This window comes from Haliotis rubra, unplaced genomic scaffold (genome assembly GCF_003918875.1).
Source record: "Haliotis rubra isolate DU_JTF1 unplaced genomic scaffold, ASM391887v1 Scf47, whole genome shotgun sequence".
In the NCBI taxonomy this organism is placed as follows: Eukaryota; Metazoa; Mollusca; class Gastropoda; order Lepetellida; family Haliotidae; genus Haliotis; species Haliotis rubra.
The window spans coordinates 704,856-728,888 of NW_025767157.1; the positions used below are offsets into that span (position 1 = coordinate 704,856).

Consider the following 24,033-nt stretch of genomic DNA (forward strand, 5'->3'; position numbering starts at 1 on the left):
GTTGTGATGTTTCAAAACATAAACACCATAGGACTCATAAACAGAGCCAAACCTTTTGTAAAATGAATCACGTTTTAATTCATTGCTACATGAAATTGATATTTTCATGATGCGTTTCTTTTTTTGGGAGAGTATATATTTGTAGCTTATAGAATATTGCCACTGTCTGTTCATGGAATGCTATGCTCTCTCTCTCTCTCTCTCTCTCTCTCTCTCTCTCTCTCTCTCTCTCTCTCTCTCTCTGCGTGATGCATGGTAACAACAAGTACCATTTACAAGTTTGCTTTTCCCCCTCTTTTTATCAGGAAATGGGGATTTACCTCCATGCGTAAGTTCTTTATCTTGACCTCGTCAAATCTACGGGTCAGAACAGGCCGGTATGGGCTGGCTGACTGTACCGCGACCGTGTCAAGATTTGATTTTTAACAGACTGAACAAACATTTGCCATTATTTACAGAACAACAAACATTTGCCAATCTATAGTTCACAAACATATGTCAGTTGTATGATAACTCATTACACCCCTTACCTGTAAAGATCCGGGTTAGAATTGGTCTTCAGTAACCCAAGCTTGTAAGAGGCGACTAACGGGATCGGGTGGTCAGACTCCCTGACTTGGTTGATACATGCCATCGTATTCCAATTTCGTAGAACGATGCGCATGATGTTGATCACTGGATTGTCTGGTCGATTATTTACAGATATAGAGCTGGAATATTGCTGAGTGCGCGTTAAACAACAAACAAACAAAACATTCCACCCCAACAGGTTACACGATTTGCTAAATAAGTGAGCAGATGAGCGAGTATTCTTTTATGCCACTTTTAGGAATTTTAAACAATATCAGGACAGGGGACCTTGTAAATTTTCAAATAAACTCAAGTGACAACATACTTGGGGATGGCATGATCTTAAAATAGATAGGGATCGAATACATCAGACAAGGTGTTATCAATGTTTGTAAACAACTATTTGTGTGTACTAAACGCCTGGATATAGCCGCGGGTTGTCTTCTCACTTAGCCGTTAAGTTTCAGATGTGTCAAGTCAGCATGTCGAGTAGAGAACCGTTAGACATGCCTTTGTTGAAACAGGCCGTTGTTGCACATGAGTCAAAGTACAGATTAGATCGAGGAATGCTGAATACACGGTTTCTGTAATTGTCTATTTACAGAACGGACGGGAGAGCTTGTGTGCCAGACAGTTTTCTGTCGTGTAAAAAATCTTAACACATACTTCAAAGTTCATGTTAACTTATTCATAATGTACGTAACGAAGCGTCCGGCCACGTCACGTAACTGACATTCATAAATGTGACAACGTCTTTGGATGTTGTCAAAGGATCTTTAAATTGAATCAAGAAAAAATTACTTTCCGTTTTTAACACATTTGTTTTAGTTTTTCCCCGATGAACTCAATGATTGACGTGGAAACTTTTCCTAACTAATCACTGATTAGAATTACAGCTGATGTTGAAACGACTTTATGAACCGCTCCTGATTAGGTGTGATACTCTTATCATGTTCCCCCTCGGGGTCCACACAGCTAGCCCGGCTCTCACTGTGGCGGGTTGACCTCTGCCGTCAGCAGCACCGTGTACGAAGGCTTCTCATTCCTGGTCGTGATTTGTATAGGATTCTTCGTAACGAGTTCCATGAAAGATAATTAAATTTAAAGGATTGGCTAGATCGAGTTTGACTTGGGTCAAGGTTACCATGGTCGTTACACGTGACATAACCAGGATGCAACAGTTGGTGTTATAACGGGATTGACATGTGCAGTGTACAGGCGCACTGTAAGGAGGTTGGGGGTTGTTTGTAAGAGAAGGTAAGGGAGGGGGTACTTCATCAAGGTCAAAGCGACACTGGACTCACCTATATAAGCATGCAGGAACAATAGGTATCTGACTTTCAAATATGTACTGACATGCTTCAAACGTAGACTGTAGCAGACGACACAAAGCGGGCAATTAATGGCCCCCTCCTTTTCCCCTGAAGGCGTCTCTACAACCCATCTATTGCATTCTAACCTCGACTGGCGGTAGGTCTGTATATTTAGTCATCTTACTCAATTTCCTGCTGGAGCATCTAGAGTGATGAAGTCACCGAAGTCCCGCCTGGAAGTGTTTATATACACCAGTAGTGAATATATGTAATACACACCAGCTGAGAATATACAGCTCGGAGCGTTAAACCATGTGACCCATTTCCCACAACAGAAACGTCTCGTCAGTTCCCAGTGTGTATATTTCCGACCCTTCAAATCGCTTGAAATGGAATGCAAGTACTTTACAAAAGAACCATTGTTGTTTGCAGTGGAGACAGAGACACACTAGAGAATACACAATTAAAGTGACGGCGTCTATTGTTGATGGGATGCTTCTATATTGTAGTGAAACACTGTTAAACTGTCAGGGTTAGTCTGTCTCACAGTCCCAGAATAATTACCCCTTCAGCCTTGACTGACAGTTCGTCCCAGAAATAATCTTATTGGGAAAATATGCCTATAAGTAAATAAATTCTAAAAGGAACTCAGAACAATTTCTAGACCTGAGTCAATCTGGACCTTCCCATTCATTCTAAACTGGCGCTGGCCTCCTTTCTCTATATGTTATCTAGCGCCTGGGAAACTATAGCCAAAATAGAGCGAACTGGATTATCCAAAGGTTCCGATCCCACCATCTCACTGGGCCCTTTTTTAATTTAATTGTTTGTCTCTATCAAAAATATATGTTCACAGATGGTAAATGTAGTCTAATTCAGAGTTAGTGAGGGTTGTGAGTTGAACGTTGCATTTGAAGAGCAACACGACGTCTCGACTGGATTTCTTGGGAACGCCTAAAGAGATGCCATTGTCTTCTGGTGAAGCAAAACGGGAGTCTGGCATTGGAACACACCATCATAGATATCGTCAATATTACATGACCGGTGACCCTTCAGATGAAGTTCTACTGGACATGCTTTGGCAGCAGTTGGCAGTTGTTGGTAGTGGCAGTTGTAGGTGTTTATTTAGTTGTACTCTTTGGGCGAACCCTGCTACGATCTGAGGTCTTCTTTTGATCATCATGGCTGGAATGAGTTTTGAAGACCCTTCAATATACATGTACCTGCCTATTCAGATCGGAGGCAGATCTGGGCCCTTATTCTTGAAACGTTCGTAGCCCTAAGAATTCTTAACTTTGATCGTAGCCAATGTGTTAAAATTGGCTTAAGAAATTCGTAGGGCTACGAACGTTTCGAGAATAGCTAACCTGTCATGATGAGAGCAATGGTGGGGATATGGGTGGGTTGTATTACAGACTTTAGCGAAGATAGTTTGACATTAAATCTCCGTCTGTTTTCCGGGATTCTCTGTTGCATTTGTGTTGTTTCTTTCCTCCGTGAATACCCGAATGATATCCCGAAATCTTGACTGGTTCGCAACCCCTGCTGCGCCATCCATAAGCGCACAATCTGGTAATAGAGATCCTCCTGGCGCGTGTAACTAATAAACCATCCAGAGAAATGTCCGTAGGGTGAATGGCAAAAAAGAAAACCCAAAGAAAATTTAAGATAAGGAAATTGGCATTCTTAGCTCTTCTGCCATCTGCATACATGTCCATATATGAATGATGACACTAAAAGGAATTGCTGACTATGTGTCAGTTCCTTTGATACAGGTGTTGGAGGCCAGGGTAAGGTCCAAGATAACACGATCCTTGCGCCTAAACCTTCAAATGCAAAGAAATATTTTCCGAAGTGTATAGCTGCTCAGGGCTGAGCTATTCCAGTGCTGACAATTCCATGCATTCTGGTATTCCCAGAGAGTTCTGTGAACGGGATGCGGATGGCAGGAGTCATGTCAAATATGAACCCTCAGACTATGTCGTCTCGGATGATGATGAGAAATTATGCATGAGTGATACACAGCGAGCTGTCATGATAGGTATCAGACTGACCCATCACGCCCCGTACCGCCGTACACGCGTCAGCCGGTATTTGCAGAGGGCATTGTCGGAATAATATTGCTTCATACAAGTCATGGTATTCAGTAGACGGAGTTCTCCAACGTCCCTTTGATCTTCGGTAGAGAAAATGGTGAATGAGTTCGGGTTACGGTTCCAAGAGTCATAGATTAGTGTGTTGGAACCCAGAGACACGGGCTTTGGTGCTTTACACATTAAGAGTCACATACCGGGACCCGCGAGGATTAACGCAAGGCTACAACAGTATAATAAATAGCGAAAACAATATTTAGAAACATAATGTATATAGTTACAATAATGTAATTACAGTAGCAGTAATAGTAGTAGTAGTAGTAGTAGTAGTAGTAGTAGTAGTAGTAGTAGAAGTAACAGCAGCAGAGGCAGTAGTAGTGGTAGTAGTAATAGTAATAGTAGTAGTAATAGTAACTCTCTCTGTCACACACACTGCTCTTCTTATCACATGAAATGTTTGTTTGTTTGTTTGTTGTTTAACGCCGCACTTAGCAATATTCCAGCCATATTGCGACGGTATGTAAGTAATCAAGTCATGACCAGACAATCCAGTGATCACAGCATGAGCATCGTTCTACACAACACAGGAGATGTAATGTGAGTGAGTGAGTTTAGTTTTACGCCGCACTCAGCAATAGTCCACCTATAATTATGGAGGCGGTCTGTAAATAATCGAGTCTGGACCAGACAATCCAGTGATCAACAGCATGAGCATCGACCTGCGCAATTGGGAACCGATGACATGTGTCAACCAGATCAGCGAGCCTGACCACCCAATCCCGCTAGTAGCCTCTTACGACAAGCATGGGTTACTGAAAATTCATTCTAACCCGGATCTGAATGGGTCAGATGTAATGTGAGATGAGAAGCAGTAGCCAGCTACCCTCCTACACAAGAAACAAAGCGTATAAACTTCTACAATACTTTGTGTGTCAGTAGACCTAGGAGCCAGCACCCTGCAATACTTTCCCGATCTTCCAGTCTAAATATAGAACATCACTGCGTCTTGCTGAGTTACATTTGAGACACTGTTACACAATGTATAACAATACCGCCACATAACAATACGTGTATACATTTGGGGGCGGTGGGGTAGCCTAGTGGTTAAAGCATTTGCTCGTCACGCCGAAGGCCCGGGTTCGATTTCTCACATGGGTACAATGTGTTCTGTGTCCCCCGCCGTGATATTGCTGGAATATTGTTAAAAGCGGCGTAAAGTAAAACTCACTCACTTACGTATACATCTACATGTATAAATATTGATGTAGAATACATATGTAGAAATCCTTATGAAGAAACTTATATACATATCAATCTCTACTTGATCAGTGAAAGACAATATAGAAACAACCTATGCATACCCATCTTATAGTAATTATAGTGAAATATGGATATTACGCTCATTAATACGGGGCACAGTTCGCTTTCAGCTTCCTTTGATATCTATATATTTCTTCTGAAATGACACAGTTTTCCCACTGTATTTCGCAATTTAAGAGGAATTCGTGACATCGAATCAGCAAGCATAAAAGATGTCACATACGGGTTATGATCACTCCCACGGGCGCCCCTGAGTCAGAGCACGATCCCCACATCCGGTGTCCGGGAGGGAGCGCCGCCACTCACGAAGGGCCCCGCACGTTCCTGTTACTGGCTTCCTTGTTTTTTTACGTTTTCAAATATCGAACTCCATAAATATTCACTGTCACATTAAAATTCATCAAAGCTGACAGAGACTGTGTTTGTATCCTTGTCCTCGCTGTTTGGGTCGCACTGTATACATTTGTTTGGGTTTGTTTTTTAATCAGTTGTATGAAATAGATTGAAGATCATATTTATGTCCCATTTGTGAATGCGGTAAAATGGTAAAATTTGTGAAATGGACCATGATTATATGACACAGAGGAATGTTGTTAGCATGAAATATAATAGATCATGTTTATATCACATGATGTAGGTATGAAATAGATCATGTTTATATAACACATGGGAATGTGGTAAGTATGAAATAGACCATGTCTATATCACATAGGAATATATTACACCAGGGAAGATAATGTTGATATAACGTGAGTCAGGTTCAGAAAAGATTACGTCTCTTCTACGTTCAAACGTTCAGTTTGAAATAACATATTTTTCACAAGTTTTATTTGGGCTAAAACGGACTCGCGGTGGATTCGAACTAAGGAATGTTGATCATGTTAGACGTTTTGATCGTTTGAGAAAGAGGTTAACACTGTCGACTGAGAAGGTCAGGGGGTCATCTATTACGTGACTACACGTAATGCTAATACCGAACTGTACTCACGCCTGGGCCGCTCTCTGTAGTAGGCCTACTTTCACTAATTTTGTTCACGTTTAAATCTCAGACTACATTATCCTTACAAAAGAGTGCACGAACGTTATAACACAGTGGGGAAATAGATATACATTCTGACAATCTAATACTTATTATTGTCAAAAAACGATGAGCATTCGAGCCCCTTTCCTTACGTACCAATGGAGTGACCTAGTGGTTAAAACGTGACACCGAATACCCGGGTTTGATTTCCCCATAATGTGTATAATGTTTGAAAGCCCATTTCTCTTAACGCCAGACGCCACACCCCACCCCACCCAACCCCACCACACACCCGTAAAACAACATTCACTCACTCCAAACGAACATACTAATCAGCCACCCAACCGTATAATCAAATTGTCATGAAGAAATAAGTGAGTGAATATTGTCTTACGTAAAAGTCAACAATGATGAAGCTAAAACATGGCGGTGTATAAATAATAAAGTCTGGGTCTGGCAACCGATGACCGAACGCATGAGCATCGCATTAGGGAAACATAACCTGATCACCATTAGGCGGCTCTTACGAGCATGGGTTACTCAGGACGAATTCACTCACTCACCTACTTTCCTCGCCCACCCCAATCCACCCCACCCACCCCTCTCCCTCCCTACGTCACCCACCACAACGTAGAATATCGACAATAACCATAATTCGTTGATATCCAGGACAATGGATTACCCGAGTGGTAACCACATTCACTCATTACATTGAACGTTCAGGTTCGATTCCCCACATGGGTAAAATGTGTGAAGCCCATTTCTGGTGTCCCCGGCCCTGATATTGATACGGTCTAACATCCATTTCAGAAATGACATCAGGAACAGCTTTTACTGCTTCAGAATCCATGGACACTGTTAAGTTGTGAGGTAAAATCAAAGAGGCAGCCATCAGCAACAGGCACATATGACGTCATGTCACGTGATACCCCCTCTGCTCATTAACTGTCGGGTGTTTCCGTAAAAAGCGGAACTACGAGTACTTTTTGTGTGTTTTTATTGCTATTTTACAAACCTTTTGTTCAATTCTAATCACGGAAGGTGACTTTTAGAATATCCTTTACAATATATCAAAAGTTTTGTTTTCGTTCGGATTCTCCTTTAAATATTACTGAAAGTAGGGCTTCAACGAGTCCATTTTCTTGGACTCGAGTACTCGAGGGGTGAGACTCGACTCGGACCCGAGTACTCGAACTTCATACCTTTCAAACAAACGATAGTGTAAGCGGCACACAAGTGAACACTTACTTCATTCCGACTTCATATCGTCGTGTGACTAACATTTCCTATTGGTCAGAATCCGTATTTGGATGTTTACTTGCCAAATGGGTTTTTTTTTCATCGTACTGGTTGTACTGCCTGCATAACGCAGTAATATACCGCACAGGCGGCATTTGGTTATTTTTCTCTTTTCACTATCCAGATCAAGACGCCCATACGTTTGATTTTTTATCGTTCTCCATGTCTGTTAAGATGGTTAGCTAATCATTTTAAAGTGAAATCTCATAATGATTACTCTCATCTGCAGACTTGTAACAACTAATACCATACAGCCACACCATGAGGAGTAAAACTACTTTACATAGAACTCAGTATGTCAGTGTCAATGGCTATCAATCTTCTTTCCTCTCAACCTCTACTGGAGCTCCACAGGACTGTGTTCTTTCATCCGTACTCTTCGTTTTGTATACCAATGACTGTTACTTGTCATTAAATGACTTGTTTACTGTGAAATTCGCAGATGACGCCACTGTTACTGGCCTAATTTCTGATTCTGAACCTTATTATCGTCAAGTCATTGACAAAACCGTAATGACAGTTTTTATCAAACCTTTATTCAAAGTGTGTTGACCTACAATTTTCTGTGTTGGTATGGGGCCTGTCTGATCGCAACAAAAACAAACTTTTCAAAATTGTTAATACTGCCGACAAAACTTCGAGTATATTCCCTTTATCTATGAGCGCCAGATTGTCAAAAAGGCAACTAAGATTAGATTTGATAGTTAACATATTTTATCTCACTATTTTGAAGTACTTCTTTCTGGACGCTGCTGTCGATTACCTCCCCTCAAAACAAACAGACTCGTCCTCGAGTACTCGAGTACCCGTAAAGACATACCCTAACTACTCACTGTTATCCATATACTCAGTGTTATCTATATGACACAATGTTAAATATGTCGCAATTGCCCATCTCTCATTCATCATCAGGGATGCTACATGACGTCTGACAGGAGCCAGTAGGAGCACGTCACTCCTAACTGCGATCTATGACTACAGTACACCCTATCCTGTTGGGGGGCATAACGTATGTTTCATCCGGAGATGATGAGTTAAAGCATGACTGGGGGCATCAGTGTCACCAAGCTTCTAACATCCTTTCCACATGGGTACAATGTGTGAAGCCCATTTCTGGTGTCCCCCGCCCTGATGTTGCTGGAGTATTGCTAAAAGCGGCGTAAAACCATACTCACTCACTCTAACATCCTTTACTGATAGTTAGTAGTCTCTGTGTAAGTGCAGTCATCTGAACGCGATATTAAACACTATTACGCAATCATCTACTTGTAGTTTTAATCCCGCAAAACATATTCCTCGTAAGGTGAATGAGTGTGGTTATACGTCCCTTTTAAGAACTGAACATTGTGAAAGGAATAAGCCACTTCTTTGTGATTAATTAGTATTGTGAGGAGTGAATATGGTTTTACGCCGCTATTATAACATTCTTGTAATACCACTAGCTTGAAACGAAGTACCGATTTGCGAATCGAATGTTGGCCTTCGGCGTGACGAGCGAACGCTTTAACCACTGTGCTAACCAACCAGCTTGATGCTCTAATATTGTTGTATGAATACATATGATTGGTTAATACAATTACAACAGATTATCATTAATCAAGAAAAGTCTCGAAGAAAACAAATAACAAACGTAATCTTGCTATCTCTAGTTATCTCCCCTTGGCTGTTTTGTGCTTTATGATGAGTTCGTACCTGGTGTGGTGGCGTAAGGATATTCAGCACTGTAAATGGACATCAGTTCATCACTGTGGCCTTTCAGATAAACCAGAGTTCGGTCATGCGTGACTGGGGAGGGTTACACATAAGTAGGACGTGGTCATATACAGCCCGCCCATATTTCACTCAGTTACAACATCTCTCACCGGTACGATTCAGCTTGAACAATGGCCGCTGGAGACTTTTAGCTTCCCAGAACCCCACAGCGGTTATATACCACAAACACCAGAGTGTTTCATAATTGGAACGTCCGTAACAAAATACACGTGAAAATATATAACTGTTTTAACTCCCACAATCAGACGAGAACCTCTCAGCGTGGCTGGCAATGACTCGTCACCTGACCGTCTGTCTCCAGGAGAGACACGACAGTTCCCTTGTCAATGACGAACTTGACATTTAGCATGGGGAGTGGGGATGGGTGGGGGTGGGTGCACTTTCATCCCTGAGGTTTTAACAGAGGATACCCTTCTCAAATTATCCGTCATTCCCTCATTGTTCGCTTATATTAAAAAAAAAATTAAATTACGGGAGCATATGTTATGAAACTTTCGAGATATGGTCTTACTCTTAACGGTATGTTCAGTATCCTGATTAAATACAGCTTCATGTGTAGTTTCAGAGTGAGTGAGTGAGTGCGTGCGTGCGTGCGTACGTGAGTGGAGTGAGTGAGTGAGTGAGTGAGTGAGTGAGTGAGTGGGTGGGTGAGTGAGTGAGTGAGTGGGTGGGGGTTGAGTGAGTGAGTGAGACCCACGAACACAGGTATGGCACGGATTAACCTAGAAACATAATCTTGGAGAAGACGATGTCTCCCAAAGGATGCAACTCTACACAGCAAAGTGTTGCGCCTTAGACAGATGTGCCACCTGTGCCCAACGTTATGATGAGAAGAAGATAAAACCCCTGGGGACTCCACACATCCCTTTGTAAACACAAAGAACGTATCAGTTACCAAAGAATGTATAACTCAATGCAGTACATAAATATAGAGGTCGACAAGCCGGGTTTGTTTTCCAGACTGTAGCCTTGAAAATCAAGAGCAGTTCCTGTTAGATCAACTCCCTTCCTTCAAGATAACCATTTTCTTATCTGTGGTGATTTGAATGTTCGAAGAAGGAAAAAATGATCAAAAGGAGGTCCAATGTACCTTTTGGTGACCGTCGATCACGCAACAGTGTCGTCAACCAATTTGGACAGTGTCGTCAACCAATTTGGACAGTGTCGTCAACCAATATGGACAGTGTCGTCAACCAATGTGGACAGGGTCGTCAACCAATGCGGAAAGTGTCGCCAACCAATGTGGACAGTGTCGTCAACCAATGTGGACAGTGTCGTCAACAAATCTGGACAAGTGTTACACATTCAGCCTGGTATTGTAAATGGTCGAGTGAAAACAAGTGCAGGGGAAAAGGTTGCAGTGTAAATGCCTACGTTATCTCCCAGTTCGATATTTTAAAACATATTATCTATATAAAGGTTGTGGGCGCCATGATTCTGACAGTTTCCCCTTAGAAATGAAATGTAGCTTACCCACTCATCTTCAAAACATAGATGGCATCCTAAATTTAACAATTGTGTGGAATGACCTGAAGTATGTTTATGAAATGTTCGAGAAAGAATGTCCCCTCAAACCATCATTCGCAATTTAGTCAAATTGCGAATAAAGCAACAGGGAAATGTTCTTTATCTGCAGATTGTGAAAGAAAAGAACTAGAGTTTGCACCACATGAAGAGAAATCACATTTACCTACAGAATGTAAGGTTGCTATGTGACCCGCCTGCGAAACAGTGAAAATCTTTAGGTAATGTTGCATAAATGTTCATAGATTATGATCCTGTAAAAACGAAGTACATATGGAACATGCTTCAGAATATACTAGGCAAGGGAATCCCAGTTTGGGAAACAAGTAAAAATATTGAAAGTCCTCGAAAAGAATATATTTCAAAAGAACAGTGGTTTTCGCATTTTAAAACGCATTTCAGTTAAAGAAACGTCTTCCAAAGTTATCATGAGAATAAGGTAAAACCCCTTAGGCCCCCAAAGATCACTATTATATATGAAAAAAAATCAGCTGTAAAAGAATACATTCCTCAATACATTACATAAATAAATTATAGTGAATGGCATTGATACTTTCTCGCGATTCCCTTTCTAGACAGCACACTCACAACTAGATCTCACATTCCGCTGTCAGTGTGAGGACATTGCGATCAGGTGTTGTTAACGTGTGTTGCATATGGTGTAGATGTCGTAACAGATAGTCTACAGACGATGTTGCAGTTGTCACCTTCCCCGTGGATCTGTCCAATTTGCATCATGAAGTGTAACGTCAGTACCGGAAGCAACGTCTACGCCGTGATGTTTTGAGTTCATGTCTAGACTAAGTAATGAGAACCCACATTGATCTGGAGTTACAGACAGCAGTTAATTGTGTAACATGAGTCTGTAGACGATGAAAGTGTTTGGATGTCAGCCGAACTCATCTGTAGCAAACATGGGGTGCTCTTTGATACAGATACTAATTAATATTTCTGGGAACGATCTGATGTTGGGCACTTCAGTATACAGAATATATTTCAAATTAGCGAAAAAAAATTTGTGAGTTAGCCTAAATGCATCGAAATAGAGTAAATTCTGTTCTTACGGCGTACGATAGTTATAGAGGTTGCCTGGTTGGTTGGTTGGTTAGTTAGTTGGTTGGTTGGTTGTTTGTTTGGTTAACGCCACACTGTGTAATATTCTGTATGGCGACGGTCTGTAAAAATCGAGTTTTGACCAGACGATCCAGTGATCAATAGCTTGATCATCTAGGGGCCAATAGGTGGAACGTAATACGCAGAGAAGTAGCCGTGGGTTCGATACCTGATTTGCATCGATAATAATCATTGTTGTGGGTACACTAAGAAAACGCAAACGTAATGACACGTGTGTGTGTGTGTGTGTGTGTGTGTGTGTGTGTGTGTGTGTGTACAGTTATCGTAATGTGACACAAAATCTGGAAACTATAATAGTAGCACCATGTGGAGTGGAAACTAAGGAGGAGACCATCAGCTTGATGGATTTAAAACATAATTAAGAAATAACCCTACTGGTTTTCAAATAAGAGGCAGTATAACGGTCCACGGATTTATAATTGCTCTAAAATTAATTTTCAACTGAACGTGCAAGTATTTACTCAACTCATGGTCGAATGCCTATTAAACGACCTAGAGTGGCTAAACATTTATAAGGCATAGTAGGTTGTGACTATATGGTGCTGTATATGAGGTTTGTTTTGTTTTCTTGTTTAACGCCGCAGTGAGCAATATTCCAGCAATATGGCGACGGTCTGTAAATAATCAAGTCATGACCAGGCAATCCAGTGATCACAGCATAAGAATTGTTCTACACAACACAGGAGATGTAATGTGAGTGAGAGAGTTTAGTTTTACGCCGCACTCAGCAATAGTCCACCTATAATTATGAAGGCGGTCTGTAAATAATCGAGTCTGGACCAGACACTCCAGTGATCAACAGCATGAGCATCGATCTTCGCAATTGGGAACCGATGACATGTCATCCAAGCCAGCTAGTCTGACCATCCGATCCCGTTAGTCGCCTCTTACGACAAGCATGGGTTGCTGAAGACCAATTCTAACACGGATCTTCACGGGTAGTTGTATAAGCGAGGCAATAGAGCCAACTAGTGACTGGTGTCGGAGACATACAAGGTCAGGCGTTCACTGTCCGGTATAGAATGTGTCCGCAGCGTGTGACATGATACCGCAAGCCTGACATCGAACACAGCATCTACAGGCTCTCAAGGTCGCAAAAACGCATCCGCAGTTTATCATAACAATTTATTCAAATGTACAAATGTTAATCATATTATATACGACATAAAACAATGAACAACAGTATAATATTTGTAATAAAACTTGTACTGAGCATTAATATCCTTTTGCCTCATATCTTTGTGTACTAAACTTGCTATAAAGGAGTACCATCAGGAAAATGGAAGTTCAGATTCACCTCACCATCCCTGGGTGCATCGCCGTCCTTGAATTGTCTCCCCTTTTTGCCTGTTTCCACTGGTACGTCTGGTAAAGCGAAATAGAGCTTTTCCCAAAACCAGGGGTCATTGAAACGCAAAAAGTTGCCGGCCTTCAAATGCACCCGCAAGTCTGGATCTAGCTTGCTGTCGTCAAGGTCGTGTAACAACACAATGATGAGTCGATGAGAACGCTCTTTGAGCACGTGGTGGTGAGCGGTTTGGAACTCGTAGCGACACCACTCGCTTGCCAAGAAATTGTCGGAGAGCAGCATGATGGTACGTTTACTGGCCTCAATGCTCTCTATGATAGTGTCTGCTATACAATCTCCGACAGGAAAGTCCCGGTAGTGAAGACACAGTTTGTAAAGATGTCTGTGTTCTCCCTCATTCCTTCCTCCAACCTCGGAGCCAGCTCCTTGACCACCAAACGTTCATCATGGCTGCTGTACGATACAAACGCGTCGTACGTGCGTCCCGTTTCATCAAGTTTGGCGTTCTTGGGTCGAACGCGAACACCGAACTTGACGTAAAGCAACGCCTGCAACTCTCGACGTTTCCAGTACGTCACGCCAGCAGCAACTACAACAATCATCACCAATACACAGAGAGTTATTAAGGTGATATTATATCGGTTGTCCTCTTCATACCGTTTGTTGTCATACCATGTTTCGTTCAAATGAGTCACATTCTCGATACATTTATCAACGTCAAAGTCCTTTATCAACAACATATCTTGAGAATAATTGTACGATAATCTTGGATTAGAATTTGCCATGACACTGTTATCTGATGTGTTCTCGTAGAAGCACCACAGATCGTCCAATGACGATACACAGTAGCCATAGAGCGCCAGAAAGGAGAGAGTTTCTTCAATATGGGAACAGGAACACGACAGTGGATTCTGGGTAATTGTAATGGTAGACAGGGTTGTGTGTGGCGGGAAGTAGTCAGCGCTTACACGTGTGAGGAGATTTTTACTGAGGTCCAGGTACTGCAGGTGTGTGAGGTTACTGAACACGTTCCACCTTAACGTGTGAAGGAGGTTATTCTGAAGGTATAGATGGGTGAGGTTCCCCAGCCCCGTCCACATCTCAGCCGATAGACTCTGCAGCTGGTTGAACTGCAAGTGCAATTCAGTAAGTTCACCAAGACCATTGAAACAGCCAGGCTGAAGACTTGATATACTGTTATTATTTAAACATAGCTTCTTTAGTTGCTTTAGATAGAACAAGTCATTTTTCTCCACCACAGTGATGTTGTTGTTTTCAAGATGAAGGTACGTGGTAACTGGAGCAACGTCATGAGGAGCTGTGGTGAGTGAGGTGTTGTCACAGAAGACCTTGTAGTCATACACCCCCCAGGGAGATCCGCCCTCGTAGCACTGACAACGCTCGGGACACCTGTGAAGGCACGGGCAACTTTTGCTGTTTTCTCCCAAGCAGCATGCACAATACCGCTCACATACAATATCTCCATTCAGACACATGAACTCGTCTTCACGGACGTCAATCAATTTCCTCACAGTCCCGTTGTTCAGGGTTATACATTTGACTTCTTGTAGATCCGCAAATACTGGATAGTACGTCCTGAAGACCTCTCTGTTTCTTTCTTTATAGTACGTTTTCAGATAAGCCATTTTACAGTCACACATGAACAGATTCCCTGACAGGTACATCTTGGGTCTCCTATTGGGCACAACCTGTACAAGCTGGAGAGGCAGATTAGTCAGATGCGGGTAGTTATGTTGTAAGCTGACGGCTGTCAGGTTGGGTAATGACTTAAAAAAATTGCGCTCGATTATTTCAATCCTGTTGAAACTGGCGCTGAACCATTCAACAGATGCTGGTAGGTCATTCTGGGACATGCGGAGGCTGAAGATCATATTGTTATCGACGAAGAGATATTTAAGGCCTGTGAACACCGACCCAACACCGTGGATGTGCGACAGTTTATTATGCTGAAGGTTGAGAAATGAAACTTTGCTGAGCATCGAGAACGAACTCTTATTTACCTCTTTGGAACCTATGTCTGGGTTGTCGTTTATGCTGGTGATATTATTAAAGGAAAGGTCGAGAATACCGAGTATTGGAGAGACACACAAGTGACGGACTATCAGTGTTGTGAGACGGTTATGTTTCATACCGATGCCTTCCAGTTTACTCAGGCCCTTGAAAGAGTTGCTGTAGGTGCTGGTTAGCAGGTTATACCGGAAGTCCACCACACGCAGTTCGTGACAGGAAGTGATGTCAGGAATCCTTCTTAACTCGTTGTTACCTAGATACAGCTGCGCGAGACTGGTGAGATCGGCGAAGTGGCTGCGCATCAGGAAGGAGATTGAGTTCGAGGTTCAAGTTCAGTGATGTGAGATGACGAAGGTTGCGGAACATGGCGGAAGGGATGTATTTGAGACGGTTGAAGGAGAGGTCCAGATGAGTCAGATTGCGTGTGTTTGCCAGCATTCGAAACGGGAGGCTGAATAGATGGTTGTGCGACAGGTTCAAATGTCTCAGGTGTACTTGCTCTAATAACACATTAACCGGAAGTGTTCTCAAACGGTTCCCCGAAAGATCCAGTATGGTCAAGTTTGATGAAGAATGAAATATTTCAGAAGGAAGGCCGTCTAGTTTGTTGAACTGTAGATATAACACGGATAAATTCGGCGAGTTGCCGACGAAAGGTGGAACACTGGTTAAATTATTATGTCTTAAATCGAGTATTGTTAATTGATTTGGTGTCGTTGAAATTTCATTGCAATCAGAATCAGTTACGTTCACAGTATCGTCCAATGAAGCATTTCGTCGAGGTTCCAGACGGACTGTACATTCGTATGATGCAATGGCGGGATCTGAGTGGGTCACACGCAGGGTGTCGAGGACGGGGTACCAGGTCACGAGGTCATTCAGTGTCATGTTCGCTATCGTGACATTGTTCAAGTACAACGTTGTGAGCTGAGAGAGACGGGTGCCCTCCACAAACGGCCATGACGTCACACAATCCTGTATGCTCATCTCCTGCACGTGCTGCAGGTCGATATTATGACTAAAAAGTAGTTCCGTGTCAGTGGGCTCTCCGCTACACTGCATTTGAACCCTGATGACGGTGTTGGTCGCGTGTGGGTCGACACTCAGTGTCAAGACTCTGCCCTTGTGACACGTCAATGTGTAAGTTGAGTCGGAGAGTGTTTTACATTCACATCCGGGGTACTGGCAGACGTGTTTGGTGTCTGATGACGCCATGACAATGGAGGCAGACATAAAAACGGTTAAACATTGGGTCCACATTCCTGAAAGAAAGCAATTGCTTCACTTTAGTAAAGGGATTAACAAGACATAATGATATCTCAACATTAAACATATTTTATACTCGTTTTCGATACTTGCGCTGGCCGAGAGTTTTGTTTAAGCAATGTTTTAGTTATATCTAGGCGCCCATAAATAGTCGAACCGGATACTGCTCAAGTCTGGGGTACTGGAGACAAATTTCCGAGAAATTGTTATTAAAACGACCAGACATATACCCTCGTAAAGATCCGGTTACAATTAGCGTTCTGAAACCCATGCTGTGTCGTCAAAGGCCACCATCAGTATCCGTTTGTCAGGTTCGCCGACTTGGTTGATCAATGTCACCGTGTCCCAATCGCATAGACGATTTTCACGGTGTCAGTCATAATATTCACTGTGAATGTCTAACATTCATAGGACCCAGCAGGGGCGGTGGGGTAGCCTAGTGGTTAAAGCGTTCGGTCGTCATGCCGAAGGCCCGGGTTCGATTCCCCACATGGGTACAATGTTTGAAGCCCATTTCTGGCGTCCCCCGCTGTGATGTTGCTGGTATATTGCTAAAAGTGGCGTAAAACCATCCTCACTCACTCACATTACCCAACCGTTATACTGCTGAGTACGGCGACAAGCAGGCCATTTATTTAAATTCATGGTCTGGGGACTTTAACGGGTGAGGGAGAGAGTCAGTGTTCAGTGGGATCGTCGTGAAAACAAGTATTTTAGAAGAAAAGTTATATATTTCAGGGTTAAGTGGAGGATATTTGTATTTTCTAACATAATTGAATCCTTACATGATCTTAAAAGTTGATCATCCACAACAAAAATGGATGGCCTCGGAATGACATATATAAACATCTGACCAGAAAAGACAAATAAATAAAATACAATTATTATGTTTTTACTTTGTTTGAAAACCACAGTTACATTGAGCCAGACTGAAAGTATTTCACTCACTCACTCACTCACTCACTCACTCACTCACTACTCACTCACTCACTCACTCAAGCACGCGACCGGAGGGTCCTGTACAACGTGCAAACAACTGGCACAAATGGCAGGTATACATAAGCCAATGACATCTTTTATAAATACAACAGTTTCAGTATTAAAACATAATGGCATCAACAATCTTACGGTTAGTCTATAAGGTACATTTACTCTCACAGCTCGTGGTTTATCTTATTCTTGTGTTATGACTGATATACGACATAAACTGCTGTCAACTTACCCACGTTGAATGTTTACCCTGTACATGCCATGGGTGTGTTCGGAACTGTTAACGACTCGAGGTTTCCCAGTTTGTTTATAGCGTGGGCCATGACCATTACGGACAGGGGGGTGAGGTATACGTCGGTCACAACCAAAGGGAACCGGTAAATCTTGACACCTAACTTAGACTCGTTCCTGAACACGTAATATTAAAATACAGCTTTAAGTAGATTTAAAATCTACTAAAATACAACTAAAATGACAAGATAAGTATTGTGTTATGACTTCGTACCACCCTGTATTGTGACGTAACACAACTCCGCGAGCGAGAACAGCTTCTGACCTCTTTGACCCGGCCTCGTTGTGACGTGTGATGACAACCTGACCTCCGCAGTATCATTTTACAACCAACTCAAGTGATGTATTCAAGGAGCTGTTGACGTCGATTTCCACGTAAACAGCTTGATTACGTAGAATCGTTCATATTTCCTGTCAATATTTGTTTCAATTTCATACACAGATTCACTAAAAGGACTACACATCGTCACTGATAACCTGTCAGCCTTTCAACACCCATGATATTCTCTATTAAGCGGTTTACGATCTTATGGGTTTTTGACAAATACGAGGTTATATTATGTAAATTTTAAATTGTATATGGGCTGGAGATTTTACTCGTATAAAGATTCAAATCCCGGGCCAATGTCAGTAGGTTTATAAGAACCATGTTTGTGTTAACATCATGTTAACGACGAAGTCTTTGCCTCAATTTGGGCTATCTTGAAAGGTGATGACGTGGTGTAACTACATGTAGAATACTGCATTAGCCAGAATCACTCACTCGTGTTATAACTAGAGTACTGAATTAGCCAAACTCACTCACTCACTTATTCACCCAGTCAGTCGTGTTTTTCGCCTAGAATGAACACTATTCGTGTATTGTATTGTTCAGTGTGTCTGGGTTGTGTGTTTGAGTCTGCAGACGACCCGACATTCTATGACAAGGGTGAGTCAATTTCAGGAATTCACGATAGTCGAATCCAGCATGTTAACGATAAGTCACATGTGTCATCTTGACAGTGTAATACGTGTATGTTTTGCTTAATTGCGATGTTCTGAAAAAGACTTCATCTTTGTTAAGTTGGTGCGACAAAGTGGCCGTGATTGTGCAATGATGTGGGGGCTTTTGTTTGTGAAATTCGTTGTCTTTGGCTGAGTGGGAGCCATGTTTTCTGTCTCTCAAATCCCTCTTGCCAAATCCTAACATTGGTGGTTCACGGAGATGGCAAGGAATATCGATCACAAAAGACTGGTAAACAAAATGTTGTCATGAATAAAGTTTAAGAAAACACTTATTTTAATGTCAAATTTTACGTTGTTATCATTTGATTTAATGAGGAAATTACTGAACATTCCCTTAAGAGCTATCTTAACATTATGATTTGTATGCAAAAGTTTTAGTTTCAATCAAATATGAAATTACCGTAAGTCTTCTATTAGACGTCTCTGCGTCTCACTTCCTTTGAGTGGCATTTAGAAGTTGATGAGCAAGGGGGATAGTTCTATGGATATACGGGGCGGTGGGGTAGCCTAGTGGTTAAAGCGTTCGCCCGTCACGCCGAAGACCCGGGTTCGATTCCCCACATGGGTACAATGTGAGAAGCCCATGTCTGGTGTCCCCCGCCGTGATATTGCTGGAATATTGCTAAAAGCGGCGTAAAATTAAACTCACTCACTCAGTCTATGGATATACAACATCCTAATTCAATATTAGCAAGAAGCTGTTTATCCAAAGAAAGCATAAATCGTAAGACAGAAGTTGTACATATCCATAGAACTATATCCCTCTTTTCTATAAATTTCAGGCGAGTCGTCGCCCCGGCTTGTGTTGCAGACATCCCGTCTGGTCCAGAAAATACGGTATTGGGCGCTTATGGGTTATTGGCAGTCATTTTCTGTGGATCGATATGTAGTCTATCGATGTATTCTAACGCACGGATTTTGTGTAAAACAGCTTAACTTAAATGAGGTTTCAGTATGAAAAAGGATATCTCATTTTAACAAATCTGAATGAATAATTCTTCAATGTCATTGCAGAATACAAGGCACGCTGGTGAGATTTTCTATACAATCCTTATTTCCGCGTGGTGGGCAGGTTATTCCTTACAACCCAGTCTTTATTGAAGGAAATGTGGGTGACGAATGATCAGCCTAGTCAGTTGTATGTGACGTCATGATCTGCCAACTAATGACATACCCTTGAAATGACACTACAATGTCATGAGCCGCAATACAATGAAAACAGAAGGCGTTAACTTATCAAGCGGCAAGAAAGCTTTAATGTCTAGATGGCGAAATCCGAAATAAAGAACAATATATTCAAGATGTTCCAGTGGTAAGTATTCGAGAGTCCGAGTGGGCGAGCGTGGGAGCATGGTGTATCAAATTAACTATTTTGACATCCGGGTCTTTATGGATACCATTTTGATGCAATAATAAACATAGTAAAATATCACTAAGGGGTGGCATTCGTTGACAAAAGTGCAACTGGTTGTGATTCAGTATCAAGTGAGCTATTGTTGTTTGACCGTCAGTCAGCTGTATCACAGCATATGCGTTACTGCGCATTCTGAATGATCGCAACTAAGTCAGAGAAACAGGTCAGACAAGCTGCAGCACATGTCCAAGAAACCATACGGTACAAAATTGATAAACTTTATGGATAACAACTTCTTTATTACGAGAGTGCGACGTTTCGATACAGATTCTTGTACCGTTGTCAAGCAGGAATGTAACATACATAGGTGGCAAAGTATATATACTGAGTGTAACAAAGAAAACAAGATAACAAGGTCATTAACACAACAGGGTGGGCTTACAGGTGATGAAGTCATTGGGTAGACAATGGGGGAAGGCATGGAAGCCAGAGATGTACAAATAAAAAGGTGTAGTTTAAACAAGGAGGAGATGTTTATACATCTGATTGGGTTAGGTGGACGAGTGCATCATAAACTGTGGTTGTGGAAAGAGTTACATAGGCGGCCCATCAACACCCGTGTGAAAGAACACCAGACCTCCGTCACCAAGTCCGACAGCAAATCAGCCATCTCTGATCTCTGTGTTCTGTCTGTCTGCGCCTCATTCTCATTCTCTCTCTCTCTCTCTCTCTCTCTCTCTCTCTCTCTCTCTCTCTCTCTCTCTCTCTCTCTCTCTCTCTCTCTCTCTCTCTCTCTCTCTCTCTCTCTCTGACAAAAGTCTTGTCATGTGATGTGATGCAAATTAGCCTGCGTCTTGGAATAATGCTAAATCATCACTATACATGTATATAGTGTATTAACTGGAATAACATTAAAATCGGCGTCATAGTCTACCCTCTCACCCACTTGAACATTTATGGTTTCTACAGCATTACAGAAACCTCCACGCACACACCATTTACTGGCACCACTCAACAAACGCACAACCTTTCATAAATGACTCTGTATAACTGACACATTGTTCCACCGCTGTTATGTTCTGGAATCTGTGGTGTCTGATTTCGTCAAAGTGTGGCATATTGGTGGATTCACCGTTTTTATCCCAGTCTTGACTCTTGTAATTCAATTAATTCTTGCGGCAACTCAATATATCTTCTATATATAGATGTGAATTTTTGTTTCCTTTTAAAGTCTCAGGCGAAGTCATCAAAGAAGTGTTTGCGTCTATCCTTCCTAATGGCAGATGACATTGCGGTGCTGGCAATGTCCATTTCCTGTTATATTCACAGACACATAAAACGGAAGAGGGGCTGAGAATGTATTACCATGATATAATTGGTATTTACAAGGAACCAGATTGGTTATGAGTGTGAGCTGGAATATTTGCATGCTGCATTTGTCAAAACAGAGGACAGGAAGAACGGCCGATATTAGCTGCAGATAAATTGGAATAGAAATTCTCCCAAAAGGGTTCACAAAAACTGTAGAATTTAATGTCTTTCTTTGCAGCTCAATGAAGGCTGGCGTGAATAGCTGATGATTAGATTATGGTGATGTTGATTATTTTCGTATTTCTCATCAGCCTAACATACGTCAGAAAGACCGAGCATTGAAAAAAATGGTTTGATGGTTTTGGGATGTTTTTTCGTAACTCTGGCAACGCATATTAAAAATCGGATATAATATTCAGCGACATTTCTGTGCAAGATACACACATACTTCGCCATATATCGGTTCCTGTTGTACGTTTATTCAGTTAAGGATTGCACATGTACTATTCATTCATTCATTCATTCGACCGCCTCCGTGGTGTAGTAGTTAAAGCGTCCGCCCGGACAGCGGAAGGTCGCGGGTTCGATCCCCGGCCGCGTCATACCAAAAGACGTTCAAATATGGTACTTGTTGGTCTCTTTCTGGCGCTCGGCATTAATGGGTACAACAAGGAATTGTCGGCTCGGAGTCGGTATAATGTGTCTGAGTAGGGTATTCATGCTTAACTGAATACCCAATCTTATCTTTGAATACCTGCTTATCTTTGTGAGCTGTGTGCGCACTATGAAACCAGCTGAAGTCTGGGCTACAATTTAGTACAAGCAGCCACACATACACACGCATGCACGTCGTCATGAGCAAAATATTCCTAAACACGACGTAAACCCCATTTCACCTCACCTCATTCATTCATTCATTCATTGACTACAAGCGTTTACTGTGGGGAACCGCGTTATAGCATGTCTCCAGACACCCAAGAGACAACAAGATAGATCGGGAGATGCGGCTGGTGACGTGGCTAAATGGGTATGACCGTGTCCCTTGGGTGTGGAACATTGTGCATAATATCACTCACTGTATTGTCTGGTCCGAAATCGACAAGCCTTAAACAACCAACAACAATGTATATTATTACTTTACTATGAAAGTGTAATCCCAAATATAACATGTTACATTTGACCACTTTCTAAATGGCATTGAGTATTCATAGCTTTCGGCCGTAGTGAGTGAGTTTAGTTTTACGCCGTAGACAACAATATTCCAGCTATGTGGTGGCGGTCTGTAAATGATCGAGTCTGGACCAGACAATCCAGTGATCAACAGCATGAACATCGATCTGCGTAATTGGCTTTCGGCCGTACGAGCCTTGCTAATTAACATTTGTTGGGGGGTACACAAAGTCCGTGATCTAGACTACCAGCAGACTGACTTCTATTTTTGTGGAAGCCCTGGCGGCTGAGAGGGTTAGATGGCGATTAGGTGCCTGACTCTGAGAGTGTGGGTTCGAATCCCACATGGGACTTAACCTAACAAAAGTACCAGAATCTGAACTTTACTGTGAAAGTGTAATCCCAAATATGTAACAATGTATATTGTCTCTAGTAAACTTTTAGTGACATTAAACAGTGACGGGATACGCCTCATGTGACGGAGATACATAATAAGTATATTTGGTTTCAGTTTCTGTCCCTATCACTGGCATTTAGACCATTGATGATCTGGTGCGACCGCGTAGATTTATTTCACGGTTGAGAAGGTGAATATTGTACAGGCGCTTCCCTCAGTTTCAGATCGATTGATCTTGGTCACGGGCTTGGTCTTAATTACTTGTTTCATCCATAAATTGGTAGTAGTTGTTAGAAGGTAGTATATAATAATTTCTCTGATAAAATGGAATGTGTACTAGATTAATATTTTAAGCATTTACAAAAATAGCTGCTTAAATAATTGTTGACGATAATGACGTATCACGTATCAATACTTCAGCTGTATTTCGGCGGTAGACTCTGAGACAGGCTTTCACACATTGCACCCGATGATCCCAGGTATTGCGTGTAATGGCTGGTCGGTTACTCCCCTTCTGTGGAATACTGCCATGGACATACCTCGCCATAGTGCACTATAGGCACACTTGCCATTTTCGAAGTTTCAGATCGCGGGGGTGTCCCTGTAATCGCTGAAGACATTCCAACAACAGCACTCAAAAGTTTACAAAAATGATTTATCAAGGCAACATTGTCTTTACTTATTTAATTATGTCACATATATATTCAAATTCTGTATACTTTCATATAGGTCGTATAGGAGGTAGTCAGTCAGTCAGTCGGTCGGTCCATACGAGTGAGTGAGTGAGTCAGTCCATACGAGTGAGTGAGTCAGCCAGTCAGTCCATACGCAAAGGAGATCAACAAAAAGAATACACCATTGT

General features: G+C 42.0%; 1 protein-coding gene across 1 annotated transcript; it reads right to left on the bottom strand.

Annotated features, from left to right (window-relative positions):
* Positions 1 to 13,158: 13,158 nt before the first annotated feature.
* Positions 13,159 to 17,918, bottom strand: LOC124290637 (toll-like receptor Tollo). The gene is given in 4 exon segments (XM_046727408.1): positions 13,159 to 13,743; positions 13,746 to 15,674; positions 15,676 to 16,649; positions 17,876 to 17,918. Coding segments are annotated over 3 exon segments (3,297 nt in total). The 5' UTR covers positions 16,603 to 16,649; positions 17,876 to 17,918; the 3' UTR covers positions 13,159 to 13,302.
* Between the last annotated feature and the right edge of the window lie 6,115 nt (positions 17,919 to 24,033).